The 13,210-nt window shown below is 40.6% G+C and overlaps 2 protein-coding genes across 2 annotated transcripts; one reads left to right on the top strand and one right to left on the bottom strand.

Moving 5' to 3' along the window:
- Positions 1-438: 438 nt before the first annotated feature.
- fez2a (fasciculation and elongation protein zeta 2a) lies at positions 439-4,903 on the bottom strand. The gene is made up of 8 exons (XM_087847985.1): positions 4,801-4,903; positions 3,463-3,587; positions 3,162-3,278; positions 2,866-2,998; positions 2,513-2,772; positions 2,263-2,343; positions 1,789-1,864; positions 439-1,717 (listed from the first exon to the last, which is right to left on the bottom strand). The coding sequence occupies exons 2-8, from the start codon at positions 3,532-3,534 to the stop codon at positions 1,602-1,604; spliced, it is 855 nt and encodes a 284-aa protein (XP_087704111.1). The 5' UTR covers positions 3,535-3,587; positions 4,801-4,903; the 3' UTR covers positions 439-1,601.
- Positions 4,759-13,063, top strand: ubxn11 (UBX domain protein 11). Its single transcript, XM_087847986.1, has 15 exons — positions 4,759-5,096; positions 8,544-8,660; positions 8,763-8,803; positions 9,157-9,252; positions 9,365-9,465; positions 9,560-9,611; positions 9,693-9,772; positions 9,854-9,920; positions 10,009-10,226; positions 10,315-10,392; positions 10,466-10,589; positions 10,680-10,783; positions 11,816-11,889; positions 12,280-12,423; positions 12,511-13,063. Exons 1-15 carry the CDS (start codon positions 4,759-4,761, stop codon positions 12,680-12,682), a joined length of 1,806 nt encoding a protein of 601 aa, XP_087704112.1. The 3' UTR covers positions 12,683-13,063.
- Positions 13,064-13,210: the final 147 nt, after the last annotated feature.

Raw genomic sequence — 13,210 nt, 5'->3', positions numbered from 1 at the left:
CTGTACTCGGTAAACATCATGTGCACAGTGTTTACAATTCAAGTAGCATTTTTAAAATATGACCCATTGCTAAGGGTGTAATTCACCAAAAATTTAATGGGATTTCAGTGTATTTTATTTGAAATTACAATGTAATTATGTTTACCTACGAATCCTTATCCAGTACACAGTGCAGAATAAAGGGTAACAGTTCAGGTTTTTACAGGAAAGGAGACTCAAATTATACTGAGAGTAATTTTAAATAGTGTGTAAGTAGATGTAAGCAGTGGTGGACTGAACTCGTCTTTTTGCTTTATGGATATTTCACTATTCACCTGCCCTGTTATATAACATGTGATAAGGACCATTCTTCCTTTCAGTCCTTACAAGAAAAACAAACTCCACCAAACATCGCAGGACGTCCATCAAGGCCCATGGACACAGTGGTACAGTGATGGAGTCAGTGATTTACAGACTTGGGCATTCATGCCACCCACCCATCCACCGGGCAGGGTGAAGAAAGAAATAACTAAACTGTGGGTGGATGACATCAGCATTTTAACCCCATTAGCCTTTTATGACAGAGGGGTAAAAAACCTCATTTTAATGCATATCCACAACAAGAATAAACAGGGGTTTTTTTTTAGCTATGAATACTTTTAGGTTTGTTTTTCATTTGTACATTTCAGTCATATCTTTAGTTTATTTTGTGTTTTCTACACAAAAGCTACTACACTACACTCTTCTGCAAAATTACCTGGAAGTAACACACCTCTTACAATGAATTTTGCACTACTTCAAGTAAGTTACTATGTACTTACTATATCATTTTTCTTACTTCCTATATAATGTGTTTCCTCCTGTAAAATTACAATGAAATTACTTGCAGTAAAACATTTTTCCAGTAAAAACTTGACTTCTTATACCCTGTTGATACACTCCTTATTGTAGTTCATTCACCCATAAGTATGTGTAGATTAACATAATCACACTGTAATTTCAGACTAAATGATATTAATTCCAGTAAATTCCGGTTGAATTACACCCTTAGTTCAGACCCTATTATAAAAGTGGTACCAAAAGTAATTTTCCACATTTATTGCTGATTTCATTACAATCTGAAAGTGATTTTGAAGGAAAATACTTAATGAAGATTTACCAGCAAGAAACCAGATGTTAAATTTGGACTTTTACACAATCAGCTTTTATTACGTCTCCGAAAAACTTTAAGCCAACTCCACAACAGGGATATCAAAAGGCGACACATAAGGGGACGATGCTTTAATGGGGTAATAGAGAAGACCCGCTTTCATCACTGTACACAGGCCAAAGTCACCCCCTAAAGGCTTGTTTAAAACTCTCACAGTCTAGCTTGGAGTTAAAAACTCACGTTGAAGCTTTCAGAGGATTTTGTAATGAACTGAAATCAAACGAATTTGAGCATCAATGATTCACAACATATGTTCGCAGCATATATAACCGCAGCCGCGTCCCTTTGAGCTTACGTCATCGGCACAGTAATAATTGACTGCTATTGATCTTTTGGGTTATGTGGAACAAGGATGACATATGCAGACATACTGCCAACACGGGATTGTTGGGAGTCTCTCTGTGATGTTATTTTACTTCAAATGTAAAGCAGCCTGTGTAACAACACAAGAGAAAAGCTCACCTTTGAGAATGTAGTCTGTTAGGAGGCTGGGCACCTTGTCACTATCATCTCTCATAGCTTGCAGAACTGGGAATTAAATGAATCAGAGTTAGTAAGTCAACTGCAACAAACTGCACAGTGCAGGTGAAGCAACTTACTCTTGGTCAATATCTGGAGGTCTTCAATCGAAGGAGGATGTCCCTTCTTCTCGTAAGGGATGACTGTGGTCAAATACTGTAAAACATTTGAGAAAACACACCGATATTAAAGAAAACAACATGTTAAGCCTGAACTGTGTGTCTGATAAAGTGTCTGATCTTATTAATAGTTTTGAGATTGTGGAGTAGAATGGACGTTTGTGTTTTAGGGTGGTTCCCAACGCTTATTTTTCTGACGTAGCACTTGTCAGATAAACTCAAGAACCCTTGTTCAACAACACCTCTCTTATTCAAACACGTTCCTTTGAGCTCATTTCAAACTGGATTTGAACTACTTTCACGAGAGCTATTCTGTCCACATACTTTATACCCAACGTAGGTACACCCAAAGATAAACTGCAGGTGTGAACCTAGGTTTGGCATCACCATTCGAGAGCAGATGGAAAGCAGAGAGAAAAGGAAAAGCACAGTAACCTGTCTCTCACTGCACCCGCTCCCAAAAGTTTGACGGAAACTGTTTTGGATAACAGAGGAGATCCCCTCCATGCTGAAGCGCTGACAAGAAAGGAAGAAAAACAAAGGAAAAAAATTACCAGAAAGAGCAGATTTAAGGAAATACAGTAAATGCAGCAGACACTAGAAAAGAAAGATCTCTTTCACTCTAGCAACACCTCAGGACTGGTGAGAATTCCTTAAAACCTGGCTGTAAAGTTAAAGTACTCACAGATGTTTTCTCCGGAAGACCTTGCGATGTCCCAGCTCCACCTTTAAGCTTCTTCTTCTTCTTGAGCGCCTCGCGGTACTCCTTCTGCCGGTTCTGCACGTCGATGAGGGCTGAGATGAAACTGTTCTTCACCTCTTTCTCAAAGTCCAGCTCGTCCCTGAGAGCCAGCTGCTGAACCAGCTCCTCTGAAAACCTCCTGATCTTCATTTCAGTCTCCTCCAGACGCTCATTCAGCTCTGCAATGCTCAAGGCTTTCATCCCTGGACCACCAAAGCATATTCCCATAAATTACTAATATAATATGCAACACAATAACTCATCATAACACACTGTTCTGATCAGCAGACACTCACTCTCCTCGTAGTCAGGGCAGCTGTTGGGCTGCTGGACGTCCACAGAGAGCATCGACAGGTCCGACTGTGACGGATTATGCTCTGCCTCCATGTCAGGAGAGTCCTGCATCATTTCCTCTATCTCCTCAATAACCTGCATCAAAGAGCCAGCTCTTAAAATAACCCATCGAGCACGAGTTATTAAACATCTGTGGAAAAGATTTCAGCCACGTTAAGCTCTGCCTGTACAGGCTTGACCCAGTGTGGCTGCTTCTGGGGTGAACTACGCTGGATTCTGACAGGGCTGTGTAACGTACCTGCTCTGCTGTGAAAAGGGGCTCCTCTGCGATGCAGGAAACAATGATGGCGTGCATGTCTAGCTGATCCCTGAGCTCCTCATCGTCGGACAGCTCCAACGCGACATCTGCCTTTCTCTAACCAGGAACGGAGCAGGAGGAGGAATTTAATCAAAGCACTAAACCCTGGCACAATGAATATTTGAGATTTGCGAGATGACCGGTGGAGGGATTTGGCATTGGAGGGAGGGGAGCCGGGTGGTGGGATGAAGGGAAAAATGAGACAGAGATAGGATGGGCTGGAAGAAGTGGAATCACTCACGGGTTTCTCCTCCAGGTTAAATGTGGGAACGTGGAGGGAGCGCGTTCGAGAACATTTCCAGTCCACCGGCATCACATGTCCGTAGTTAGCCGTCAAAGTGTTCCAGATTCTGAGGGGACACAAGACTTTACACCACATAGTCTTTAAAAGGCTGTCCTGCAGATTTCATTTACCTGAACATGTTTCCAATGGGATCTGATGACTGTAAATATCTTAGCATCTGTGTTACAAACTACGTCAAGGTGGAAATCAATCAAAATAAACAAATGAACTGCAAAAAGAATGAGGGTATTTATAGTATACCCTCATTATAGTACAGAGCTACATATCAGGATGGACTTCATCTTTTCTTTGCATTTTTAAAGATTATTTTCTCATTTTTAATCTTTACCAACAAAAGCAACAGTTCTCCTGTTTGCAGCACTTGAGATAATCACAGCATTCCTGGAATTCCCCTTTAGCAATACATTTTTTTTACTAAAAAACAAACCTACCTTATCAGCAAGGATGTTGGTACTGACTGTGTGCACCACAGAAATACTTTTTAAATGCTGCATCTAAAAACATAACAATCAGATTAAGCAGGTCTGATGCTTAGGTTAAAAGTATAATCCCCTACACAGCTTATCAGGTTGAAAATACCACAGATGATGACGTTTAAAAAGCGCCACTTACACCCAGAGCTGAAGCATCGTGCCTCCTGATGGAGCACTTAAGCCAAGTTTCATGTTTCCTATTTAGGATTTGTTGAGGATTTTTCCACCCTTGACCTCCCATTTCTTTTCAATTTAACACTTTAAGGCTCAGTTTACCAGACATGGATTAAGTCTAGTGTGAAACTAAAAACGTTTGTGAATAGGTTGGGAAACTGTAAATGTTTTTGGAATGAACACTGGGGGGTTTAAAACAACCCCCAACTCCTAAACGTGGTAAAAAGGTGACTTTTTAAACAACCAGCAGCCTACCCTGATATGAAATTGTTATTATTACATACCTAAAAAATTACTTTAACCAGCTTTAAATATAATATCGCAGTTATTTTGCAACAAATGTATCTCTTAAAAATATCACAAAGATGTTGATTTTAGAAATGGGTTAAAAATAAAACGACTGTGAGTATCGGCTAATATCGATCTTTAATATAGGGCACATAAGATTAATCTGAACTAAAGTTTACTCAGTTTGAATATCTTGATAACAGATGATGTGTCGTTGTCTTTACTTCCTATTTTAAATGTTCCCAACATGTCTTTCCGTGTTTTTTAAACTGTATTGGAGCCTCCACACGCACACTGGATGGGAAACACGCAGCCTGCCGTAGACAGGCCGTGGACTCACTCGTCTTTCTCCAGCAGCGTGTCCTCGGCGATCACGGCCACGGGAGCGATGCTCTCCGTCTTGGCGTCAAAATTTTGGAAGCACGTGGTTAACTTTTCATCGAAATCGTTCACCAGATCCTCCATGGACCGGAACCCCGCGTTCTCTCTAGGGGAGAAGCTGCTGTCGTGCAGATCATCATCATCATCACCGCCAAACAGGAGCGATTCGGGCGCCGCTTCGCTCACGGCGGCGGCGGCGACACGGCCTTTCTGCGGCAGCAGCCCTTCCTGTGACACCATGCTCGGATCACCCAGGTTCGGCCAGTCGTCGTCGAAATGTGCTATAGGTGCAGCCATAGCCCGGACCGGCCTAGTCGCCCCGGGTGGATGATAGATGTGTTGTTGTTGTGGGACTGGCAGGCCTCCGCATCCTCCCTGTCTGCCCGCTCTCTGCCCACAGCGAGCCTGCGCCGGGCCGCCTAGCGGCGAGACGCGGAATATAAACAGGCCACGGTGACGTGGGGTCTGAACAACAACGTGATTGTTAAAAGCAATAAAACGCATCATGATCATTTATCACTACTGACCCGATACAATGGCGAGTTTATACCCTTTTGGGGGTGTGTTAAAATTCACACATCGTGTTAGATTTTAACACGTGCTGTATCTGCTCAGGGACAACACATGATGTGTCAATTTGAACACAAAATAATGTGTCTGCTTCTTTAACACATCTTCTGTTAAAGTAAGTCAACACAAAGATGTGTTATTTTGACACAAAGATGTGTTAAAATGTGTTTTGTTAGTAAAACATTTAATTTTTTTAAGAAATGAGAAAAAGATGTGTATATATACAGTATACATTTATTGATCCATTTTATACTTGGCATATTATTATTTATTACAAACAGAATAAACGGTTATAGTATAGCCAGAACCAGTAATTTGTATGCCATACATAATGAGAAATAAAAGATGAATCTTTTTTCAGAATTTTAGTACACCATACACAACTTGGTCCAATGTTCCCTCTAAGCTGTGCGTGTGGGCAATTGCGCACTGCTGGCATGGTCTCTGCGCACAGAAAATCTGCGTTGCGCACAAAAGAAAATCTAACCTGAATTGAAATTAAAATAAGTACATTAACAATTCTGTTTTGCAGTGTTAGTCAGTAAGTGACTGGCTGCTCCAGTATGGGATTAGAACAATGCCACCTTATCACATAGTCCAGCCAATAATGCGATTCACATTTGTATATACGCAGCTAATCAACGTTGTTGACAGGCTATGACAGCGTTCATATGTGCCAACACCGGTATTTTAGCTAGCAAAGCAGCGTGGCTGATGTGTCGTGAAGCCACGTTAATGACAACATGTACAACCATTGGAGATGTGAGCAGGACAGACGGAACAATTGACGGAAACTGTGGACTTTATACGTTTTTAAATTGTGTTGATAGTCCACGTAAAACCAGAGTTATGATAAAAAAAATTATATGCAATATTTGTTCTTTTTTGCTGAATACTGTTGTTGTTTAAATTTACTGTGGGAAGAAACGGTAAAAACTGCCTTTTATAAGGAAAGCCTCAAAAGCACTCTCCGCCTGTGAGCAAAAACAAAACCAAAAAACTCCACCCTTTCCTATTGGTGAAAAAATGTACCATGTCAACCAATCAAAAAATGATATGGCAACATGGCATTTAGTTGTTTAGGAAGGGGGGAAGTTTTAGGAGCAGTTTATTAAAAGTAGTGTAACATAAATGTAAATGCTGTAATTTGATTATTTTAATAAACCATGTAACTTGGATGGATTTGATGCTGGTGTGACCACAGTGCACACGTCTGCTGTTGCTCACAGTGGTCCACGGACCGCTCAGGGAGTTCGTGTGTTCGCCCAGACACGTGAAAAATTAGAGGGAACATTACATCATAAAAAAATTATTTGTTCAAAGTAATGAACAAATTACAGAGCTGCTAGTTTTAGGTCCTGTTGTTAGATTCTGAAAATAACACACAAAATGTGTTCAACTGTGCAACACATCAAGTGTGTTAAGCTTTTTTACACATCTTTTCAAAGTTTACACATTTTCTTACACGTGTTATGTAAAAAATTCACACAAAATGTGTTAATAGTGTAACAACACATTTTTTTTGTGTAAGTTGGGTCTTATTCAGTTGATATCCTGTTAGATTCTGCACAATAACAGAAGGACTATGAATTAAAAAACTGTCATATAAAAGCAACTCTTTTATGAGTTTGTATTTAATCCAGATGTACGGAGAGTCAGTGTGACGTTTTTAATTGCTTAATATAACATGGACAGCATTTATGTAGTTAAGAGACTGAAACAATGGTGTAAACAATACTGAAACAAACTTACTTTGGAGGATTCTGGTCAACATGATTAAGCCTTTGTCTCAGGTTTCATAATTAGTGTAAACTGGTGTATTAAACTGAAAACCGTGGTTATTAATTCTGAATTATTCTTGGGTTATACAAGTAACTAGATTGCTTCTGAATGTACTATTTTATTATGTATCCAGTTGAATATGTGCTTTAAATATGACTAATAATGTGCATTAAACGCACAGATGATCACTAAACCACTAATTACTTTCCACAGTAATTTGTTTGCACAACAAAACCTTTTATTTTGGAGATCTGTGATGTAAATGTGCCTGTCTCTAAATTGCTTTGGACCAACTTCTGTACTATAGGTTATAAATAAAATAAATGTGGCAGTCAACAGAAAAAGTGTTTTTATTTTTTATTTTCCCCCCAAAAATTGAATACAATTCAGTGGGCTCCATACTGAACTTAGAGGATAGGGCAAAAAAGTATCAATCTAATGCGCTAGTGTCGATCTGATACCAATACAAGCTTTGGTATCGATATTTTGATCAATCTGCCCACCTCTACTATAAATGGTAAATGGACTGGTTCTTATATAGCGCTTTTCTACTCTTCTGAGCACTCAAAGCGCTTTACACAACTTGTGCATTCACCCATTCACACCCATTCGCACAAGCACATTGTTCTAAGTGCTTTCTAAGTAACATTCACACACATTTATACTCCAATGGATGCATCGGAGAGCAATTTGGGGTTAATATCTTGCCCAGGGATATTTGGCATGCAGACTAGGGGAAGCCAGGAATCGAACCACCAACCTTCCGATCAGTAGATGACCTGCTCTACCACCTGAGCGGTTTGTCTGTATGACAAAGTTGGGAAGAAAAAATGTTATGTCATAATTGCTGTCATAATTTCTGAGTATCCATGGTTAACAGCATCTAAATAGTAAAGGCAAATTTAGGAAACACCACTCATCAATGTTTGTTTATCTTTCATGAAAAAAAGGCTTTTTTATTTTGTTTTTCTGTCTCATGTATTATGAAATGTATACATTTCATAATACATCTTATTATGATGAATAAAACATTAAATATTTATGACTTCTTACATTAAAAAAAACTACAATCACTTAGTTTGGAAATGAATTAATAATTTCTTTATTTGTATTTCGTTTTCAGAACGTTTATAATGTAAACGTCTACATTTTATACATTTTTTCCTATGAAACAGAGGTAGTAGAATTGTTAAGTGAGGACAGAAAGAGCGACCTCCTCTGGATGAAACAGGCACTTCTGCAGACTTCACTTAGTACGTTACATTGTTGCTATTGGAAACGGACTCCACACAAACTGAGAAAACACCGGAAATCCCTCTGAACCTCTGTTATAGTTCATGCTCTAAACAGAAAGAAGTCCAAAGAAGAAATAAGTGTGGGATACTTTGGATTTAAAATGAGCTCTCCTTTGTCGATGCTAAAGAAAACCAAACGCACTCCTCTGCAGGGCGCTCACAAAGAGCAAGGGTAGGTGATTAACTCCACACAGGTAGAAACTGGACTGTAGTTTTATTGTGCAGAATAAACGTATCAATCATGTCGCCACACTTAATTTTCTTCGACCTGCAGGAGCAAATCAAAAGTTCCTTTCAGGAGGAATCTGCTGAAAGGTAACGTTGCACTCACAGATCACCAGCAGCGCTGCAAGTACAGAATAAATAAACACATCCCAGCTAGAACTAGAACTACTTTCCTTTTAAACCCTTCAAAATAAAGCTGAAAGTCTGCACTTTAGTCACACTGTGATTGTTTGATTTAAAGTGTGTGGAGATCTAACAGTATTCATGTGTCCACAACATAAATAACTTAAACTGTGATGAGCAAAATGCAGCAAATCCTCACATTTGACGAATAATAACAATTATATCTTACTGGAGGAACTGATCATAAGTTTATCAGGTAACTTTTTCAGTTGAAAAAATAACAAAACATCTTTTATAACCATGATACTTTTTGTTTTTAGAATTTGAGGCTGAATTGGCCGATCAGTCGTCTGATTACTCTCACACTCCAACCAACGAAGCCTCCACCTCAAATACGGGAGCTCCATTAAAGAAAGGTAGGCATTAACACAATGCTTCATATTCCAGTGTCAATATATCTTCTTTTATTTATCACACACAAAATAATTATACGTTTTATTTTTCTAATACTTAACTGCTGGTTTTCAGGGTGTCCTCCGACCAACTTTGACCTCATGTCTGCCATGATGCAGCGAGTGACCCTCCTGGAGAAAACAGTGAGGAGCCAGGCAAATGAGATAGAGCGCAAAGTGAGCATGCAACCCCTTCAACGAATACCAAAACTGCCAGCCATCCTTTAAACATATTTAAACCTCACTTTATGGTTTCGTCATTCCTCCCAAGGATAAACAGATTTCAGATTTAGAGGAGAAGCTGAGGGTTCAGGAGAAGTCAGGTAATTACCTACAGCAGGCACAGACTTGAGTTCGACTTATGCTAAGTCGATCAAAGCGTTTTCATGATTGTGTGGATTTAGGAAGCACGCATGACCCGAGGAGCAGAGATGATCTCGAAAGCCGGTGCCAACAACTGCAAAATCAAGTGCATGAGATGGAGGTGAGTAAGGTGTGTTCATAAAGTATGAGATCGTGATTTGATCAGTGTGGAGGTTTCACTGAGCTGCTGTCGTTGTTGCAGGACTTTCTGAACGATTATGGTTTGATCTGGGTGGGAGATACAGACTCTGGTGATCCTGCAGAGCGAGGTAGATCCACCAGTCCTGCAGACCTGCAATCCCGCTGTGTCTTTTGTATGTTAAAGCTGTGCTGTTTTTGTTTTGTTGTCTTCTGCAGAGACTTCTGGTGGCAGAGGCTTCCACATAAACTTTGATCTTGTGCTGCAGAGGATCAGAGAACTGAACGTCCTCCTAGGGGAAGGAGAGTCTTTTGTGCAAATGACAGCGACAGGAGCACAGCTGGCAAAAAAGGATCCCATTCCACTGAGGCTCTACAGGAATGGCATCGTAATGTTTGATGGTCCTTTCCGCTCATATCAGGAGCACAGCACCCAGGTTAGCTACACTAAAAAAGGAAAATCAAAATCTATATCAAACTGGAATCTTTCCTTGGTTAAAAGTAATCAACTCTTGGTCCCTGCAGCAGTGCATGCAAGATCTGATGGATGGCTATTTTCCATCTGAGCTTCAAGAAAGATTTCCGGATGGTGTACCTTTTGAGGTGAGTCTCAGTTTCTTCTTCTTATTTTGTTTTTGGGAACAATCGAGTGACTTCACAAAAATTCTCTTCGCAGCTTCATGACAGGCGATACGAGGAATTCAACTCTAGGCTCCCGTGGGAAATGTTTCCTGGTGAAGGACAGGCTGTTTGTGGGGACAAAGATGAATCAGCAAGCTCGCTGAGTTCTCACTTCCCCGGTCTGTTCTGCAAACGTCACCCTGATCAAAGCCACGGTGCAGATCCTCAGAGACTTTGCTGTCCTTCTCATGTTTTCTTCTGATTCAAAGGCAAGAAGCTGACCACAGATCAGTTCCTGAACAAGTTGCCGAAGTCAGTGGTGAAGGCCGGCCGAGTGATTGATATCAGGAACTCGCTGAGGGCAAAGCTGCAGGTGAGTCAGCAATTATCTGTTTGTACAAATATACAGATGAGGACAAAATTACCAGCCACCCTACAAAGTTTAAAAGCTTCATCAACATTTTTCTGAGTGCTTTTTTAAACAGACCAAGGAATTTTTAACATAACATTTGTAAACATTGTAGTTTTCTTTATAAAACATCAACTATTATTACTATTTCAGAAAAAAGCAACAATTACCAGGATCAGTATTATTAGTTCCCTGAAAAACCATAGCAGGCGCTACTGCTGTGCAATGATGTGCTTTAACGTTGTAATGCTCGAAGCTAAGAAGTTGAAACTGAGAGTTAGCTTCCAATTTTCTCACATTATAAAAACTTCAAGCTGTCACCTGAGAAAGCATGCTACCAAAAACAAAAGAAATCCGTTCAGACTTACTCGAGTCATGAATTATAGTTTTAAAGAAGATAATCACTAGAATCCTGCACAGGAATGGACTGCAAAGCTGCAGAACAGATAACTTCACGCCAAACTTCACTGAAGGACAACCTGGAGAAAGATTTTAAATACTAGTAGCGCATGCTTTGATCAGATGAGACAAAACTAGAGCTCTTTGGCCAAAGAGAAGCTTTTTATGTTTGGAGAAAGAAGTGAGAGACATAAAGTAAAGAACAACATCCCCACAATGAAACACAGTGGTGGCAGTATTATGTTGTGTCTGGAACTGGGAATCTCTTCAAGGTGGAAGGAATCAAGATAAAAGGATATGTGAAGATTTGGGAACAAAATCTCAAGCAGTCACCAGTAAACCTGTGTCTGGGTTGTTGCTTTGTCTTTAAGCATGACAGTCCCCCAAAACATAGTCACCCCTGGTGAAGACCAGGCTCCAGAAGGCCAAAATCAACATTAATTGTCAATAATGTCATTAAAGGCCTGCACAAATCTCTGATTTCAGTTCCACTGTTTCTCTGTTTAGCAACACTTGGGAAACTCTTTATAGAGGGCCTAATGGTTAAGTCCTCATATATATATAAGACAGCACTGATAATCAGTGTGCTTCTACCAGGGTACATCTGATGTGGACAGCAGCAGTTCGGTGACACTGATAGATACACCGTCACTGCAAACGAGTACTGAGAGGTAAACCAAATGTTCTCTTTTATTTTTTATGTGTATAGCATAAATATTTGTCTAATCTGCCCGTTAACAGACTTACCAGAGGGTGTCAGTCATCACAAACTCATGCTGTGCAAATAAGCATGGCTTAAAAACATTTGTCATACCAACTGAATACCACATGGAAAAAAATGACAAGTACAAAGTGGGTTAAAGGAATTTAAGAACACCACACTTGATGTAAGACCTGCTTAAATCCCGATTTGGCCACTGATCGTCCAGATTGTAGAGATTACTGTATGTGCTGATCTGAAAATGAGGGCAGCCATCAGCTGGTGACCGTGTTTGTGATGCAACGCTCTAGTTTTCACCCACATTTTTCTAACAACCATAATGCGTCACGGCTGCCACCAGACTGCAGGCTTTCAGCGCCTACCAGCCTGCCTGTAACGTCATCACTCTCAAGGTGAAGTCAGAAGACGGGAGTCACACTTACATGGTGAAAATGTCCCCGTCGGAAACAGTCGGTGACCTGCGGAGGTACCTGGACAAACACAGGTGAGGACACATCTCAATGCACTGACCGCACCGCTGCTTTTACAATCACGTGACCCAGCCTGCTGTTTGTTTGTCGCTGCACTACAGAGGGGGCGGCGTGCCCAGTTATGACATCATCAGCGCACACCCACAGTGCAACTATGATGATGACGGTCAGACGCTCCAGTCGCGTGGAATCGTGACAAACGCCACTCTACTGCTGCGACAGAGGAAGCCCGATCCTTCACTGGCCGAGGTCAACAAAGATGTTAAAGATTAAAGAATTACTTTTATCTTGTTACATCAGTGCTGTTCACAGCAGAGCGGAGCGTGAGCAGAAGTAAAGGTGTTACTAATGTTATTAGTACGACTGTGTTCTGTGACGGTGAGGCCAAAAGCATTCACAAACCCACGACACTGAAATAAAATCCCAATGAGCCATTATTCCTTTTGTTTCTTATACCTTTGCTCTTATCTTAACAGGGACACAGCTCATTAACACCAATATCTAATCAGATCATCACATGGCAGCAATTCAGGTCAAGCTGACCTGCTAAAGTTCAAACAGATCATCAGAACGGTTAGTGCCAGATGGGCTGGTCTGCTGGGATTTTCCACACAACCATCTCTAAAGTTCAGAGACAACGTTTAGTGAGCAGCAGTTCTCTGGGTGAAATAGGAGAAACAGAATGACTGCTTAGACCTTATGGGAATGGAGCAGTAACTTGTTACAACCACAATATGCAGAAGAGCATCTCTTAACACACAACACACAGAACCTTTAAGCAGGTGGGCTACAGCAGGTGAG

This window comes from Neolamprologus brichardi, chromosome 11, assembly GCF_056152115.1.
Source record: "Neolamprologus brichardi isolate AB-2024 chromosome 11, ASM5615211v1, whole genome shotgun sequence".
NCBI lineage: Eukaryota > Metazoa > Chordata > Actinopteri > Cichliformes > Cichlidae > Neolamprologus > Neolamprologus brichardi.
The sequence above is the reverse complement of the archived record's forward strand: the minus strand, read 5'-3'. Positions and strand labels throughout refer to the sequence as shown.